Genomic DNA, 19928 nt, shown 5'->3' on the forward strand with positions numbered 1-19928 from the left:
CAAGCCAAAAAGACTATAGATTTCTTCAGAGTTTTAGCTTCCCTGCAGAGAACACACTATACTCTGCCCTCAACCCATTAGCCTTAAACAAACAAAAATAAAAACAAAACCCCAGGGAATTCACCCAGTGCCATTTTCTTCCTTTACTTAAAAAAAAATAGGCTTTAAAAAATATCAGTTTTAGGCTCATAGGAAAATTAAGCAGGAAGTACAGAGATTCCCATATAACTTCTTCCTGCACACATGCATAGCCTCTCCCATCATCAACATCCTACACCAGAGTGCGACATTTCTTAAAATCAATAAACCTACACTCACACATCACAAACACCCCCAAATCCTTAGTTTATATTAGGATTCACTCTTGGTGCTTACATTCTGAGCTTTGACAAATGTATAATGACATGTATCCACCATTCTAGTATCATACAAAGTATTTTCATTGCCTTAAAAATCCTTCATGCCCAATCTATTCATCCTTCCCCCACCCCCCCCCCCGGCAAACAAAGACTTTTTTTTTTTACTATATCCATAGTTTTGCCCTTTTCAGAATATCATTTAGTTGGAATCATATAGTATGTAGCCTTTCAGTCTGGCTTCTTTCACTTAGTAATATGTCTTTTTTCAATTTTTGGACATTCTCTCTGCTATGTGCTTGATTTTGGTCACTCTCCAGGTGTTTTTAGGTAGTTACTTTGTCTAGAAATTATCAGTTATCTGTGGAAGGCTGATGCAACATGAGATACTCAGTCATTAACAGAAAAAAAGTTTAAAAAGTCAAATTGGCACACTTAACAGTAATAAACAGACTTCTGGTCACAGCTTTAGATAGATGTGTCATGGTTAATTTCAGATTATTGAATTTCAGGGTTCAAATTATTGAATTTCAGGGTTCAAATAGGTCATAATGGCCACCTAGTTTACCAACAAACAATAATTTTAAAAGTTAGTCATACGTCTTATCACATCAAATATCATTATTTCATTACTTATTATGTACGATATACCAAAAGGAAAAAGATGATTACATTCTAAATATACATAACAAACCTGTCAAGGCTGTTTCACTTATGGATTTAATTTGTAGAAAAACTTCTCCTTTCAGTGAAGTCCAGTTTTGAAAATTGTCATATACTTCATTTTTAATACTGGTTAGCTCCCTTTTAGTAAAAGTAAGTAATGAAAGAGTCTTATTCCACAAATATTTGTACTCCACCAATCTTTGACTGTAAAATAGTTTTAAAAATTAGGATTTTAAAAGTAGCAAGCATAATAACATATATTTCTTTGAAAAAAATGGTTTTCTTTGAAAAATGGTTTGAGAATGACCATATAATCTACTGTCTAAATGGAGACAATTTTGAAAGTAAAAGGAGGTGATATTTGTATTTTGCTGAGATGACAGATATAAACTAGGAATATCCCAGGAACACTGAAGTGTATGGTCAGCCCAACTCATTTTCATTATATTATTTTAACTATAAAGAAATAGAGCTAATTTTTTCATACATATTTATTCTACTAACCTTTTAAATTAATTCAACAGTAAACAGTGAAGAAAATTAGGTCACAGTGACTTAATCATAGACCAAAATGGGAATCTCGGATTCTTAGACAGTATTCTTGCTACATACCATGCTTCTCCAGACAGTGTAAAACCCAAGGTAATAATAAAGAATACCTTTTAAAGTGAATGATGTAGTGCTTTTGCTTCATCAAGTGACACAGTTCAAAGAAATCACACATTTTTTACAATCTCAGTGATTTATTACTTCAGATGTCCTGCCTATAATTTACCCAATAATTAGACAAGATCTGAAAGTTATCAGCAAAATAAATAAGTAAGTAAGTAATGACTGAAGCCATGGAAGTGTGTAATTGGTTAATATATATCTTCCTGGATAGACTAGATCTATGATGCAGAGACTATATCTGTCTTATTCATCACAGTTTCCCAAGCACCTAGCATAGTACCTATCACATAGTATATATGCTTAAATACTGACAAATAAATGAATGAGTAAAAATAATAGATCACCCAGTTGGGAGGACTGAAGAAGTGAGAAGTGCTGGGGATAAAACACTGGATAACACTAACATTTATAGGACTATAACAGAAAATAATCCCTCAAAAAAAAGACCAGCGAGCCAAAAGAATAATATCAGAAATCCAGGAAATAGGAAATGTAAACAAAAAATAGTGGTCAGTGTTTAAGGCCTCAGTTAAAGGCTGAACAGAGTCCACTGCATCTGGTATTACGGAGGCCTCTGAAGATCTGAGAGAGAGGCATTAGGTAGGAAAGGACAGAGTAGTAAAGCAGAAGTGATACTAGCAGTCAAGAACCTTGACTTAAATAGCAAGGAGAGGAAGAGGAATATGCAGAGTAGAATGGTTTGTTGAGAAAGGAGACACCTGAATGTGCACACAGCTGAGCAACAATACGAGCACAGTCAGAGGCTAAAAACACAGACAAGAGATACAGTCAATTTCTTGTGCAAAGTCCTAGAAAGGCCAGATATAGGCCAGAGGCTAAAAGATTAGCCTTTGCCAGGAAAAAGGGTGATGACATTCTATATGGTAACTAATGTCCACTTGAGTGACCAGAAGCCACAGAGGATACCTCAAACAGCATGCAGAGGTAGGAGCTAAGAGAGATGCTAATTTCAAAAAGCAGAGAAAGAGTCCAAATAGATCACTAAATCAAGGGGGCCAAAAGTAAGGATGAGAAGTCTGAATGTGGAACCAGAACTGGTGGTAAGAAAGGGAGATCAGAGCTATGAACTAAGTCAAGGTCAAGGGGCTAATGATTTTGGTGTAAGGCAGCTGCCGGGAATAAACCATGTACAAAGGGGTCAGGGTATAGAAGGATATTTAACAGGAAAAAAAGACTGGATGTGGATTCAGGTGCTTCTTTAGGGAGAAAGGCAGGAAATAGAAAATTCAAGCTTGTTAGCCAAGACCAGATCCATGCTTTGTGGGGCCTAAATCTTATATTATTAGTGGTGAGTGAGAGGAAGACTTTCTTGGAAAAAAAAAGAAAAAGGAACACAAAAATGATGTCCACAAAATTAGGTTTAAAAGTGTGTGCTTATCTATAGAATGAGAAAAATCATTACAAATGAAAATTGTAAAGTTGATAAATTCCACCAATATCACAAAATATAGGAAAATAATGTAACTTGCTAATAGTAACGGCTCTACAATATTTTTTTTTGCTTGTAATTTTTGTCCACATGTTCTTCAACCACTTCTGCATATGAGAACCATTTTATAATAATGCATTATGTGGAGAGAATATAAAAATTATATAGTCTTTCATCTAACATGGCCATTAGTTTTTTATTATTGGTAGTTTCAAAATATTCTTTCAGCTTTATGATTCATTATTGATAACACTGTGTAAATATTACACATTGTCCAATTTGGAAAAACACTTTTCTAGTTTTCTTATATGATTATAAGAATTGGAGCATTTCAAGTTTTCTTGGAAAATGACTAGACTTAAATTGTCTTTGAAATGATGAAACTCATAAAACGGTTTATCTTAAATGTCCTTGAAGTGGTGTGATTTTTATGTTGTATTCAGTGATGTTAGTAGCTTTTGTAAATTGGCAAAACATTTAAATCTTTCTCTGATGTATTTAAATAATTTACTCTACTTCATTGAATGGATTATTTCATAATCCAAGAGCTTTTTTTTGAAAATATATCTTTCTCTTAATGAATTCACTTGTAATATAATCTGAAAAAAGAGTTATAATTTTTTTATGCTAGAATAATTTATATTGCTTAAATTGATATTTATTGTTTTTATTCCATTAATTTTTAAAAATTCATACACATTCAAATTTTTAGTTTGCAATCCTTACTTGTATTATTGAAGCATTCTACAATGTTTTCCCAAATGTTAGTTATAATCGTGTATTCCCAACTCAATTTTCCCTTACTCGGATTCCACAAATGCTTGTGACTACTCCAATAGCATAGCAACATCAGAAGTTTAAGAGAGGGGAAACCAGTGCCTGGGTGGCTCCATGGGTTAAGCATCCAATTTCGGCTCAGGTCATGATCTCATGGTTTATGGGTTTGAGCGCCGCATTGGGCTCTGTGCTGACAGCTCAGAGCCTGGAGCCTGCTTCAGATTCGGTGTCTCCCTCTCTTCCCCTCCCTCACACACACTCTGTCTCTCTGTCTCTCTCTCTCTCAAAAATAAACAAACATTAAAGAAAGAGGAAACCAGACTAGAAAAAGAAAGAATATTAATCAGTTACAATTAAACCATCTTACTTCTGCTAGACAATAAATAGTACAAATATGCCTCAGTTTTTTCAATAATTTACAATGCTACAAATCACATGCAAAATGTGAATAGTGAAAATTGACCGTATCAGTCCATAATATCCTGAAGCAGCATTAATTATTTAAGCTAGTCCTGGTCTACTTTTTAAAAATTTTTTAAATGTTTATTTATTTTTGAGAGAGAGCACGAGCATGAGCACGAGCAGGGAAGGGTCAGAGAGGATTTGAAGCAGGCTCCAGGCTCTGAGCTGTCAGCACAGAGCCTGATGCGGGGCTCAAAATCACAGACCGTGAGATCATGACGTGAGCTAAGTCAGACACTTAACTTACTGAGCCACCCAGGCACCCCATGGTCTAATGTTTTTTTTAATGTTTATTTATTCTTGAAAGATAGAGACAGAGCATGAGCAGGGGAGGGGCAGAGAGAGAGAGGGAGACACAGAATCCAAAGCAGGCTCCAGGCCCTGAGCTGTCAGCACAGAGCTGGACAAGGGCTCAAATGAACTGACCACAAGATCATGACCTGGGCCCAAGTTGGACACCTAACCGACTGAGCCACCCAGGTGCCCCTAGTCCTGGTCTAACCTTAAAATTTAATCAATCCTACCACTCATGATGGCATTAATGGATGAAACAAATGGGACTTCCTTAGCAGACCTGAGCCAAAGCTATTGGAAAAGCCAAGCTTGAACACTAGTGGGGATGATCAAAGTGGAGAACTGAAATCACCTGCTGGTTCAATACCAGATTTCTAGGAAAGGGCAAGGATTTCTGATAAAAATTATCATCTGTTTTATCAGTAGACTCCTTCATTCATTCAAAAATTATTTACTGAGCATCAGTTATGTGCAAGGCATTTATGAAAGGTACTTGGCCAACATGTGATCACCAGCTAGTATATTAAAAACTTGTTAGCCTAGGAAATTTCTTTTAAGTTTATTTATTTCTTTCTGAGAGAGCAGAGAGAGAGGGAGGTGCAGAGAGAGAAGGAGAGAGAGAATCCCAAGCAGGCTCCGCCTCTGTCAGCACAGAGACCAATGTGGAGCTCGATCCCATGAACCATAAGATCCTGACCTGAGCCAAAATCAAGAGTTGGACACTTATGTGACTGAACCACCCAGGCATCCCACCCAGGCAATATTTTTAACAGAACAATGTTTCTGGCAACAACTAGTAGATTGGAAAAAAAGGAAAAGAAAAAGAAAAGAAAGAAACCTAACATTCAAAATATTCATCCAACATATTTTTTTTAAGTCACCCAGAATCCGTGTCTATTTGTAATGCTCATTTAACTTATTTCCCTTTTCTAGCAGCTAAATTACTCAGTTTTGAAAAGAATCATTTTTTTCTGATATTCTCAATAATTCAATTCCAATTTTATTTTAAAAAAATGAACTTCCTTGTTTCTGTAGAACACTGGGGTTTTTACCTTCAGGTATGATAAACCCTCCAAAGATGATATAAAAGCAGAATTAACACCATTTTTGTTGGAGATTTCTAAATTTAGAAGGTCTATTACTATCATTTAGAAATGTACCCTATTCTATGACTTTTTGTATCATTGGACTATCTGGCAGGGAATCAAATACACCAAGAAATACTCATCAAGAGAAAAATGAATTAGCTAATATTCTTTCATTCTAAATGTTACTGCAAAATAAAAGCAAGGTGTTTGCCTGATTTAAATGTTATTGGTAAAATTATTCAGTTGAAATAATGATTTAAAAAGAAAATAAGTAAAGTTGTTTTCATTGTTTCAACCACACTGAATATAGAAACTATATTACTAAAACGTGTTTGAATGTTTATAAAGTTAGTTTTAAATGTACTTTTTCAATCTTCATGATTTTCAATTCTTTAAAAATAATCTTACCTGAATGCTTGTGATTGTCTCTGTTTAATATTTAATTCATGTTGCAAATGACTCAATTCTTTCTGTACTCTCTTCAATTCATTTTGTTGACTTTTTAACTGCATACTTACATCCCAAATTCTAAAAATATAAACAAAAAACATCCATTACAAGTTTAAATAATCCTTCATGGGAGCCTTATTAAATTAACATTTAAATACACTTTTAATAAAAATAAATTCTAAAAAACTATGCATCTTTATATATGCTAAATGAATGTACAGAAAAAGTATGGCGAGACACAAATCAAACACCATTAACACTGGGAAGGAGAGTGGAACCAATTGGCAGGGGAAAGGCAAGGAAGGGCACTGAAGGGAGGCAAAACTTTTTCTCTGTATCTTTTGTATTGTTCAAATTTTTACAATAAACATTTTTTTACTTCAATTATTAATTAAAATATAACTTAAAAACATCAATTTAATTTTTATTAAAGTAATATGTGTATAAAATTTCAAATGTCAAATATTACTAAAAGAGTTATAAGAAAAAAAACAGAAATCATTTTCTTTTACTTCAATTCCCACTGTCCAAAACAACTTTCAACGTTTTTCCTGATTCCTCTAGTATTTACTTCTATATTACTAAATAACATGCTTATATTATTATTCCTTAATATTTCAGTATAGATATTACCTAGTAAATTACAAATTATAGTTAAGATCTGATTCTGCTACATATAACTGAGACCTGAATATGATAGCTTAAATATACAAGAGTATATTATATTGCATAAAACAAATGTATTATTAGCCAATCTAATGCTGATGTAATAGCTTTATAGAGTCATCAGGTCCCCAGGATACTTCCAACTCTCTGGTCTACTATCTTTGGTATATATCTTTTATTTTCATTGACCATGATAATGGCAGAAACTGCAACAATTCTTTTCCCATTCCAGACTAGCAACAAGAGGAGAATAATGGCTCACTCTGTCTCTTATAAGGAAACTTCCTAGAAGTACCACTAACTACTTCTGCTGAAGTTAGACACATGGCTGTACCTACTGTAAGTAAAGCTGGGAAACGTAGTCTTTTAATTGAAAAGATTAGCTCCCAGGTATATCCACAGTTCTATTACTAACAAAGAAGGAAGAATGGTGTTATAGTAGGTAACTAGCAGTCTCTATCACAATCCTAGTAAGAACTGACCCTCCTACACATACCTATACTCTTAAACGTACAAACACACCACCCTCCCCATCTTACCCTCCCAGTTTAGTTACATCAATCTTTTTATTCAGTACTTACATTATTCTTCACTAGTGAGATATCTGTTATGTTATTATCACATTTCTTTTCTTGTACAACTTTTTGGTGTCCCTGGATTGAAAACCCATCTCCTTTTCTTCTTAGTTTTCTGTGTACCTATCTTTGATACATCTTCCAAATCTGACCGAGGTCTAATTCTGCTTTCTCAATATCTTTAGACACAGCAGAAAACTCTTCCATATCATTTCTTTTCCAAGAAACATCCTTCCCAGAGCTCTCTATTCCCATGCTCCTGTCTGGGTATTCTCCGGTTTGACTAAACAACTGTCATCCTGTGACTTGCCTTTCTTACCATTTCAGGAACTGTCCTTAGCTCTCTTTCATGTCTGTACCCTGTACCCTGGCTCTAAAGTCTTCCTCCTTCTTGGTGTTCTCGTTTTGGTGGAATAGATCCTCCAGGAGTTTGTTTTTTGTTTTTTGTTTTTTTGTTTTGTACGTGAGAGGTAATTTTAAGAACTTGAAATGTGAAAATGTATTATATCTCAGACTGGACAGTTTAGCTAAATATAGAATCATAGATGAGAAAAAATATTCTTCATCTGAAAATTAGGGCACTTTTCCTCTGTTTCCTAACATATGGTGCTGTTTCTGAAAAGTCCAATGCCGGTCTAATTTCTACTTCTTTGTATGATACATGGTAGGTTCTCCTCACTCTGCCCCTGCCCTGGTTCAGAAGCTTTAAGATTTTCTCTTTTCACTTAGTATTCTTAAATTTCATCACAATATATTATTGTATCAGTCTTTTGTCATTCTCTTTGCTGGGCACCTGATGTTTTGAAAACTGGTGTTCTTTAGTTCCAGGAATTTTACCCTAAGGAAAATGATTCTTTCCCCTTCATTTTCTATGTTTTTTTTTTTTCTTTTCTTTTCTGGAACATCTTTCTATTTAGATGTGGGACCTTCTGAAGAGATTTTCTAATTTTCTTAAATTTTTTGCCATCTTACTACTTTGGACATTTTGTTTATCTTCCATCCTGTCTATAAAATTTTTAATTTCTGTTATATTTTAATTACCAAGAATTCTTTCTTATTCTTCAAAAGTCTACAAGAATTCTTTCTTGTTCTTATTTCATGATTACAATTTCTTTTCTTATTTTTTGAAGGTATCAATTACTGTGTGTTTTACCGTTTATTTTTTATTTTTTAAATTTATTATTTTTGAGAAAGAGAGAGAGTGTGAGCAGACGAGGGGAAGAGGGAGAGAGGGAGACACAGAATCTGAAACAGGCTCCAGGCTCTGAGCTGTCAGCACAGAGCCCAATGCAGGGCTTGAACTCACAAACGGTGAGATCGTGACCTGAGCTGAAGTCGGATGATTAACCAACTAAGCCACCCAGGGACCTCAATTATGGTGTATTTTAAAGTTTTCTTCAGCTTACTTCATAGCTTCTGTTCCTCTGGCTTTTTAAATTTTTTCTTTGTTTTGCTTCCCTTCTTTCACATTTGAAGCCTTCCTTACAAGTCTGGAGATCCTTTGTTATCTATTCATATTTACAAATGAGGACAATTGGTCCCATTTCTATAAGTTACTAATGATGGAGAAAAGAGGGAGTGGCTTTTCTAGATAAAAGAGAAGTAACAAAAGTGACAATCAAATGTGACATGTAGACCTTGTGTAGAACCAGATTCAAACAAATAAACTACAATTTTTTTTAATATTGAGGAAATTTGATTATGAACTGGGAATTAGAAAATACTAAGGAACTATTGCTAATTTGGGAATAATAATACTGTTGTTGTATAAGAAAATGGCATATCACACTGAAGTAAATGGAGGTAAAACTAGCATGCAGTCTTGTATTTTCCTTAAATTGCTTCAACAAAAAAAAAATGGGACAGATGAAACACATAAGCCAAAATTGTGGTAATTTTTGAATCTGTGTTAATGTATATTATACTATTTTCACCTAGAAAAAAAACCTAACAAACGAGGCAGTGAAATTCTGTCTTAAGGTTCTGTGGTGTGTGCAGGAATTATTAAATGATGGCCTTCAACTGTGCGGAGATCACATGGGGAATCAGCTATTTTGATAGTACCTATGCCATCTGCCAGAGTCAGGGCAAGGTAATTAAAAGCCTTTGAGGAGACAGAGTGGGAGAGAGGTTCTGAAAGCCTAAATGCACTTTTAAAATATTTTTCATAAATTCTCCTATTTTCAGCCTCACTTTGTACCCTGACAAGTATTTCTCTTGGCATACTGAGAGAAAGAAATTAGCCAAATGTTTTCAGGAGTCACATTTAAAAAAAAAAAATTAAAGAAATGTAGAAAATAAAAGGTTAGAAAAATATATACCAGATGCTTTAAAAATGACAAAAGATATATATTAATATTAATAACTACTAATAAAGGGAACAACCTTCAGTTTTGATAAAAGTCTAATCCACCAAGAAAAATAATAATCATGAACTTTTACATACCCAAAATATAAAGAAATATCTGTTAAAAATCAAATGAGAATAAATTACTAATCATAATGGGAGGTAGGAACACATTTCTCACAGGAATGGAATGGTCACAATGACATGAAAAATAGTAAAGATATTGAGGATATGAATAACATAATTAATAAACTTGATGCATGGATATAATTAGAGGATATATCTAATAATCATTCTTCCAAATATGTGGTATAATCACAAAAACTGACCACGTAATCAGCCACGATTGAAATTTTAATCTATTCTTTTTTTTCATTGTTATTTATTTATTTTAATTTACATCCCTCCCTCCCTTCCTTCCTTCCTTTTCTTTTCTTTTTAAAAAAAATTACATCCAAGGTAGTTAGCATATAGGGCAATCATGATTTCAGGAGAATCCAATGATTCATCCCCTACATATAACACCCAGTGCTCATCCCAACAAGTGTCTTCTTTAATGCCCCTTGCCCATTTAGCCATCCCCCAACCAAAACCCCTCCAGCAACCCTTAGTTTGTCCTCTATATTTAAGAGTCTCTTATGTTTTGTCCTCCTCCCTGTTTTTATATTATTTTTGCTTCTCTTCCCTTATGTTCATCTGTTTTATATCTTAAATTCCACATATGCGTGAAGTCATATGATAGTTAGCTTTTTCTGACTTAGTATAATACACTCTAGTGCCATCCACATTGTTGCAAATGGCAAGATTTCATTCTTTTTGATTGCCGAGTAGTACTCCACTGGATATGTATGTATGTGTATGTATGTGTGTGTGTGTGTGTATATATATATATACATACATACATATATATATACACACTACATCTTTAACCATTCATCTGTCGACGGACATTTGGGCTCTTTCCATACTTAGGCTATTGTTGATAACACTGCTATAAACATTGGGGTGCATGTGCCTTTTCCAATCAGCACTTTTGTATCCTTTAGATAAATATATAGTAGTGCAATTGCTGGGTCATAGGGTAGTTCTATTTTTAATTTTTTGAGGAACCTCCATACTGTTTCCCAGAGTGGCTTAACCAGTTTGCATTCCCACCAGGAGTGCAAAAGAGTTTCCCTTTCTCTGCATCCTTGCCAACTTCTGTTATTGCCTGGGTGGTTAATTTTAGCCATTCTGACTGGTGTGAGGTGGTATCTCATCATGGTTTTGATTTCTATTTCCCTGATGACAAGTGATGTTGAGCATTTTTTCATGTAGTCCCAATAGTTCATTTTTGCTTTTGTTTCCCTTGGCCCTGGAGACGCGTTGAGTAAGAAGTTGCTGTGGCTGAAGTCAAAGAGGTTTTGCCTGCTTTCTCCTGTAAGATTTTGATGGCTTCCTGTCTTACGTTTAGGTCTTTCATCTATTTTATTTTTTTGTATGGTGTAAGCAACTGGTCCAGGTTCATGTCATTGTCCAGTTTTCCCAACACCATTTGCTGAAGAGACTGTCTTTATTCCATTGGATATTCTTTCCTGCTTTGTCAAAGATTAGTTGGCCATACATTTGTGGGTCCATTTCTAAGTTTCCTATTCTGTTCCATTGATCTAAGTGTCTGTTTTTGTGCCAGTACCATACTGTCTTGATGATTACAGCTTTGTAATACAGCTTGAAATCCAGGATTGTGATGCCTCTGGTTTTCTTTTTCACCATTGCTTTGGCTATTCATGGTCTTTTCTGGTTCCATACAAATTTTAGGATTGCCTGTTCTAGCTCTGTGAAGAATACTGGTGATATTTTCATAGGGGTTGCAAAATTTTAATATGTTCTTAAAAAGAAAATCATATACCCACATTCATTGTCTACAGTAAAATAACACAAAACATTTACAACAAAAAGTCCACTAAAAATCTACATATATGGAAACTTAAACATACATCTAATGAACTTTGAGTCAAAAAGGAAGTAAAAATAAAAATTATCAACTATTTAGAAACAAATGATAATGCACTTATTAAAAAGTAACAATGAATGGGCATTCTGAATGTCATGATCTAAGAGAAAGTATAAATGACAAAAAAAATCTATTCTCAGAAATAAGGGTACCCCAGTAGCAATGAGCACACCCAATTCTTACATCTTGGTTTCTAAATACTATTTTCCAATAAAATAAACCAAAGCATCTTAGAGAACTGGTTGATTCCAGGGGTGAGGCAGGTAAAATCTAAGGTGAGCCTAGAATATTTTGTGGTGCCAGAAAGTAAGGAAGAGCTCAAGGAAGATAGGGCACGTTGAAAGGGCACAGGTGCCACCTGACAACTCCTAATAACCAAAACTGGAACCACTGATAAACAAAAAGAATAACTATAGTATTTGAGTATAACCCACAAAATAAAAATGAATGATTACATACTGATACTAATAAGTAACTGAATAAATAAATGGAAGAGAAGGAACAGTCCTTCCCTCACAAAGAAATTCCAATTAATAAATGTAGAAGGAATAAGAAAAGTATTTACAACAAAATATGTATAATTGTAAAGGGAAAAATAATTTTACAATGGAGGAACCTGGCAAACCCCACCTTAGCCAAGTGATCAAGGTAAACATCATCTGTAAGAAGACATATTAACATCATGATACACTAATAAGGACATATCACTTCTGTGGTATTCTTGCGAAAAAAGAATAATCTCAACATAATTATGAGTAAACATCAGACAAACCCAAATTAAGGGATATTCTACAAATAACTGAACAGTACTCTTGAAAAGCCTTGGGTCATGAAAGGCTAAGATTAAGGAACTGTCACAGACCAAAGAAGACTAGGGCAGTATAAGCTCTAAATGCAATCTGTGATTCAAGATTGAAGCCTGAACTGGAAAAGAAGATGCTAGTGGAAAAATTGATACAATACCAATGTTAATTTCTTAGTTTTTTGGGGTTTTTTTAACTGTCCATAGTTATGTAAGGTGTTAACATCAGGAGAAGCTAGGCATATGGAAACTGTACTATTTTTTATTTTTTGCAACTTTCTATAAGTCTAAAATTATTTCAAAATTAAAAGTTCTTAAAAATCACTTGTACATATACAATGAGTAATTTGTACATGTCAAATATATCTGTAGTATAAATTATGTAAAAAGGTGAGTGCTTTTTAGGGGCACCGGGGCGTCTCAATCGGTTAAGTGTCTGACTTCAGCTCTGTGCTGACAGCTCAGAGCCTGGAGCCTGCCTCGGATTCTGTGACTGCCTTCCTCTCTGCCCCTTCCCCACACATGTGCTCTCTCTCTCTCTCTCTCTCTCTCTCTCTCTCTCAAAAATAAACATTAAAAAAAAGGTGGGTGCATCTTAAATTTTGGAGGTTATAAAATATTTTTAATAGCAAAAATAAAAGGAAAAAACCTTCATGGTCAATAGTACAGGAACTTTAAACAACCTATATTCCTATGCAATACTATACAAAAAATAAAAAAAGAATGAAATAGATCTCTATGTCCTGGCATAGAAAGAATACCAAGACCAATTATCGAGAAAAAAGAAAAGCTGTAATTTACAGATGAGTAAAAGTTTTCAAACATGCCTAGTAGGAATGCAAATTAACACAACTACTTTGAATAAATAATTGGATCTATAAACCAGGCCATATGTATAAGGCCAAGACCCAGAACTTCCATACCTAGTACATATCCAACAGAAATGTGCTCATATATTCACCAAAGACATGCACATGAATGCTCATGGCACCGCTGATTATAATAGCCCTGAATTGAAAACAGCCCAAATGCCCATCCATAGCAGAGTAGATAAATCCACTGTGGCATATTCAGACCATGGAAAACTGAAGAGCAACAGGAATGAACAAAAAGCTGCCACCCAAAACAACATAGATGCATCTCACAAACATCAGGAAACCAGACAAGAGAATATACAGTATATGATTCCATTTACATAAAGTTCAAAAAAAGGCAACATTAATCTATGGTGTTATAAGCCAAGATAGTAAGTAAATTCCTCTGGATGGGTGATAATAAAAGAGGTAAAGAGAGCTTCTGGAAGGATGTTGTACTCTGTTTCATGATCTGGGTGCTGATTACATGGGAAATTCACTGTGTGAAATTTAATTTAGCTGTACATATTTATGCATTCTTCTCTATATTATACTTCAATAAAAATTTATGAAAATAAACTTAAAATTAAACACCTAGACAGCTTATTACTTGTATGTAAGCATATAGAGATTGATAAATGTGGAAAAATCCAGAAATATTAGAAGAAAATTTAAGCTACACTTAAAGAAAAGTTAAGTTTATACTGCTGGATTAAATGGCTTTTTTATTAAACATTCCTTAATTATAGCCCACTCCAACTATTAAGATTTACCCAGAAAAGAATTCGAAGCTTGTATTTTTACAAATTATTTTCCTTTTCATAATTAAAAAAAATACACATGAAAACACTTTCCAACTTTAATTCTTTTAATACACTCCCCAGCTGAATGTTACATATAAATAGCATCTCAAGCCCTTTAATACTCCTTGAGAAGTTAGGCCACATTATTTCAATCTGTTCTGGCTGTGTAAGTTGACTTCACTTCTTTCAAATCAAACTGATAAGGTTATAAATGTCATGCCTGGAAAGGCACTAATGTTCACTTTTACATATTTTATCAACTTTATGAAATAAACAATTCACATAATATTGCAATAAAGTATGTACTGTGCAAGCACATATTCTTCTCTAACGGTCATAATTCTGCATTAAAGTTGAATACTATGTTGATATGAGGACATGTTGTTGTCTAGCGAGAGGGTGTTCCTGAAAATAGGGACTAACAGCATGTTCTAGTGGAGAGAGTCCTGTGCTGGAAGTTAGATGATTTGTATTATAAACCTCTTGCCAATGCACCCGTGAGAACAACACATTTATTACTCTTACATACTTCCCAGCTTTTCTCTTAGCTAACTTGATTAAAATGAATCGTGTGAGAATCACAGAGTTGTAAAACAAAGTTGGGAAAGGTATTATAGTCTCTTAATTATTTTCATTCGGATCATCTACTAATATTACTCATAATGAAAATATTCTTAAATTGAAAATACTTTAAAAACACCCCTTTAGCTTCCCTCCAGTCTATAATCAAACACTTCAGAAAACACAGTAAGGAAGCTAATCATATCCCTAGGGATTCTACCACCTGTAACCTATATTCTTTTATGTCCAGCTCCTGGCTCTAAAGATTCCTTTATTTTTAGTCTTTCCTTCAAACTGGTTTTATAGCAATCTAAGATGATAGGTGGAAGTTCAGGGTCCACAGAAATTAGGTGGCAGATTTTCAGGACTGTGGCCTATCATGGCAGGCAAAGGCATCCAATTATCAAGGGGTAAATTAGGACTGCAACAAAGAAATCAATCAAAACAAGTTAGTGCTTCAAGAATTCTTGGGAAACAGATTTCAGAAATTAACATGCAACTAACTGCCAATCACAAAATGTGGCTTCTCTGGAATTAACCACGGCCTAAATGCATCCAGAAAATTAAATTACCTTTCAAGAAAGTAGGGAGTGTGAGGTGGGAAGCCCAAGTATATAGGTAGATAAATCATTCAGGACTCAATAAAACCAGAAAGAATTCTTATTTTGCAGAGAAAAGTCATAAGCACTTTGTGAAACTCTGGAGATAGAAACCAAACTTCTTTACCTATTATCAGGAGTATGGCAACCTCAAAAATGTCAACTGGAGAATGCCCAGGACCAGAAATGTCACTAACATACAAGTGCATAGAATAATAGCAATATTTATAACAAAATTATTTGTGAATGCAAACAATTTCATTTTGAGTGATATCCTATTGCTTTTATTTATAAAATTATTATGATACTTATTTATATCTTCCTACAAAAGTTCTAGCTTAGTTATTAAAACATATCCTTTTCTGAGGTAGTTAATTTTATCCCAGTCATTATTGTATACAGTATCAATGTACTTTCAGTGTATTGTTAACAAATGTACTCCTTAATAGTTTGACTCCTTCTAAACAGTGATTGCCCTATTGACGGAAGGTTCTAACATGTAGAGGTCTCAAAAGTCGAACAATGGTAAGCCATTGTCTTGACTTTGATACCACACATTCATTTTCATTCCTTCACCTCTTCTCTCTCTTCTCTCCTCTGTCTCTCCCCACCCTTTCCCAACAATATGAGAATGGTACTTTCCATTGGACTGAATCAACACTGCTTTTTAAATGAACTTCATTTAATTGGTGTCATTTGAGCTTTATTCAGTCCCTGATTTTTCCCTGGGTCTCTTTAATTTTTTTAATGGATAAGTACCTAGAACATACAACCTCCCAAAACTGAAGCAGGAAGAAATAGAAAATTTGAACAGACTGAACACCAGCAGTGAAATTGAATCAGTAATCAAAAAATTCCCCTGGTTTCTTTAATGTAGAGAATCTACTAAATCTTCCTTTGACTAAATATGATACTCTTAAGCTTTACTAGTACAGAAACAGAAGTTAAAAATCTTAACCTTGACTTAAATAACCAAACACATAATTCTGTATTGTAGGTTTGATGTATATTTTCACAAAATGGAGGTGAAAGTTTTGCTGTATTTTCCTTGAAGGCAAGGGGATAGATGGAAGATAATTTGGAGAAAAATGGAAATTTCCATTGTTTTAAAGTGCTCTTAATAAAATCACATTGTTATAAAAAAAACTGTTTTAAATATTGCTACCATCATTCTAAGTTACCTTTTAACTTTTGTTAAGTTATTTATTTATTTATTTTGAGAGAGACACAGAGAATGTAAGCAAGGGAGGGACAAAGAGAGAGGGAGAGAGAGAATTCCCCAGCAGGCTCTGCACCTTCAGCAGAGTCCAACACTTGAACTCAAAAAACCGTGAGACCATGACCTGAGCCAAAATCAGGAGTTTGACGCTTAACCGACTGAGCCACCCAGGTGCCCCAAAGTACTCTTAACAATTACATTATTTATTCTCTAGTGCAAGAATTTACGATTCTTACTTCCCTAATTGTTCTGTCCCAGTTTTGGTAACATAGAAGGCATTGATGAATATTCTTTTGATTAACTCTAAAGAATGGAAAGCATATAAAATCCTTGGATATTCTTTTTCATGTAATGGTTAGCTACTGTTTTGTCCACCCAGTACGATTCCCTTTATGTGAAATCAACTCTTTATGCAAAGATTTATTTTTTCCACCCGAACCTTAAAGATCCAACCATTCATATGACTACTGCCACAGAAGTTTCCATGTTCTAGGACTCAAACTCCACTGGCTCAGTGGATGAAACACCTGCCCCAAACTAGGTCAACCAGAGCTCTTCTCTAGGATTTTTTTTCCCCTTGAAACAAGAGAAAAGAGCAGGCAGTTCTTCTCAGGTGGCAGTAGATCTAGGAACTAAAATTTAGGCATTGTAGGCAACTGCTTTTCCTTCTAAAAGGAGAAAGTAAATCTGCAGCTTAAGAGAATAAAGCCAGTATGCAACAAAAAGCGAAGATGACAGACAAAAAGAAAATCTTAGGGGTGGTCATGTCCTTTGTTCAGGTTATTCCTGAGGCCTAGCTTCATAGACCTCCCATGGTTCAATTTTTTCTTTGAAATCTGAGATCCATTAAATTTTTTAAATTTTGTGTCCAAGCTAGTTCAAGCTAGATTTTAGTCACTTACAATTAAGAGTTTTAACTAACAGTGTATGACCCAGGATCCATCATACAGCAAACTTAAAATTAACCTCTAAGGTTAGTTTGAAGATATAATGCTTTCTAATAATCCTTAAAAAATGGAAAACATTTAGTGAAATAAGCTCATGACAATAAATAGGCAATTCGGAGAAAAGCAATATTCTGAGTAAAATTTTTATGAATATAAGCTAGATATCGTTCAATAGGTTAATAGGGAACATGATCTGCATTCTAAAGACTGCACTGTTGTTAGTGAAAAGCTGATCTCTGTGAAAGTGCTAGCACCTTAAGTAAAGGGACAAAAGCCATTGTTCTCCAAATGTGAGAACACTAGCTATCCCATGTAAGGGGCTCCCTGCTCAGCTGACCTTGGGTCTGTGTTTTTACTCTTGGTGGTTACGACATGTATAATAATTTCTAGAAACCCAATTTTAGTACAGTCTTACATGTTGTTCAGGAACTCCTCAGTGATATTTTGGATATACGTTTGCCCTTTTAGCTAAACTACATGTATTTTTATTCCTTTTACCCTGTAGTAGTAAAATAGCTATATAGGATTATTCTTTAAAAAAAAAACTTTTATTAACATTTTTATAGAAAAAGTAACTTATTTTGATTGTGAAACAGCTTCTAATCTCTTTTTCTCATTAAAAATACTTTTTAAAATGTGATTTTTGAGGCTCTTAGGGTAATAAAATGAACACATGTGAAAATTTTTTTAACGTTTATTTATTTTTGAGAAAGAGGGCAGGAGGAGGGGCAGAGAGAGAGGGAGACACAGAAGCAGGCTCCAGGCTCTGAGCTGTCAGCACTGAGTCGACATGGGGCTCGAACTCACAGACCACTCACAGAATACAAGATCATGACCTGAGCTGAAGTTGGACACTTAACCGACTGAGCCACCCAGGTGCCCCTAAAACGAATACATTTTAAAAGAAGAGACTGGAGGGTGCCTGAGTAGTGCAGTTGGTTAAACGTCCAACTCTTGATCTCGGCTCAGGTCATGATCTCACTGTTAATGAGTTTAAGTCCTGAGTCGGGTGCTGTGCTGATGGTGCAGAGCCTGCTCTGGATTCTCTCTCCTTCTCTCTAATCCTCCCCTGCTTGTGCTCTCTCTCTCTTTCTCTCTCAAAATAAATAAATAAACTTAAAAAAAATTTTTTTTATAAAGAAGAGACTGACACCAAAAAGTAAATATCAGTTATCTCAGAAAGTGATATTAAAGGCAATCTTTTTCATCAAACTTTCTACTTTTCAAATATTCCATAATGTGCACAGTAAAAATAAGAGACTTAATTTCTGTGAAAAAAAATAGATAATAGCAAATAATTTATAAATTAATGTTTGAAGCAATAAAAAATTAGTGCACTTGAAACCCAATATGATAGCCCATTTACTAATGCACCCCAAAATGTCATTAGATTAATTGTTTTAAACACTAACTTATACATCTGTTCTTTAAAAAGGTTCAAGAGAGCTATATGTGAGCTTCTAGAAATAATGCATAGAATTGTAAGATATTCAAAGAATCATTAAAATTTGAGGCTTCCTTTCTTCCCATTTTTAGGTTTGAAGCAAAAGTAAATCTGGTTCAATCAAAGGAAAAGAGTATATGTGACAGCTTCAGGTCACTATTTTTTAATCTTGTGATAAAACTGTAATTACACTAGAGAGGAAAAACAAAAATAGAAACCATTCACTCAAAAATATGTATGACGTGCCCACTATGTACATGGTACCACACCCAGCACCATTAAAGATTGGGAAATAAAGGAATAGTATCTGTCTTCTGGTGACTCTGAGTTAGATGTGGGAGAGAATAAAAGTGAAGAGCTACATTACAGTGTGATGCAGATGGTTAAAGGAAGAAGGCAGTGAGAGAAGGCAGAGAGGAAAGTAACCAGCTTCTCTTTGTGTGTCCTTGAAAATATGAAGATTAGAGAATGCTCTGACTGATCAGGAGTACTGTTGAAAACTGGCAAGGAGGAAAAGAAGAATAAAAGAGGAAAGAGGCTGCCCAGATGTAATGGAGGGAAGAAAAGAAAATTTATTAGGAAGTCCTTTTCAAAATATTTAGGGGCGCCTGGGTGGCTCAGTTGCTCGTGTCCAACTTCAGCTCAGGTCATGATGTTGTGGTTCATGGAGCCCTGCGTCAGGCTATGTGCTGACAGCCTGGAGCCTGCTTGGGATTCTCTCTCTTTTCCTCTCTCTCTTCCTTCCTCGACTCTCTCTCTCTCCCTCTCTTTCAAAATAAATAAATAAACAAAAGTTTAATAATTACAGAAAAAGCTATGAGTTATTATGGCTACTTCCAAATGAAAGACCATTCAAAGAGTTTCATTAATACTGTAGTGACATTTAAAAATGCCCAAAGAATC

The 19928-nt window shown here is 34.5% G+C and overlaps 1 protein-coding gene across 2 annotated transcripts in view; it reads right to left on the reverse strand.

Moving 5' to 3' along the window:
- Positions 1–19928, reverse strand: part of LEKR1 (leucine, glutamate and lysine rich 1) — a 185210-nt gene that overhangs the window by 106131 nt on the left and 59151 nt on the right. For both annotated transcript variants that reach the window (XM_043595048.1, XM_043595049.1), the window contains 2 exons: positions 6174–6293; positions 1051–1226 (listed from right to left, as the gene is read on the reverse strand). In XM_043595048.1, coding sequence (XP_043450983.1) covers positions 1051–1226; positions 6174–6277 — 280 coding nt within the window. In that variant the 5' untranslated portion in view covers positions 6278–6293. The remainder of the gene's footprint in view (positions 1–1050; positions 1227–6173; positions 6294–19928) is intronic.

Source organism: Prionailurus bengalensis, chromosome C2 (assembly GCF_016509475.1).
Source record: "Prionailurus bengalensis isolate Pbe53 chromosome C2, Fcat_Pben_1.1_paternal_pri, whole genome shotgun sequence".
NCBI lineage: Eukaryota > Metazoa > Chordata > Mammalia > Carnivora > Felidae > Prionailurus > Prionailurus bengalensis.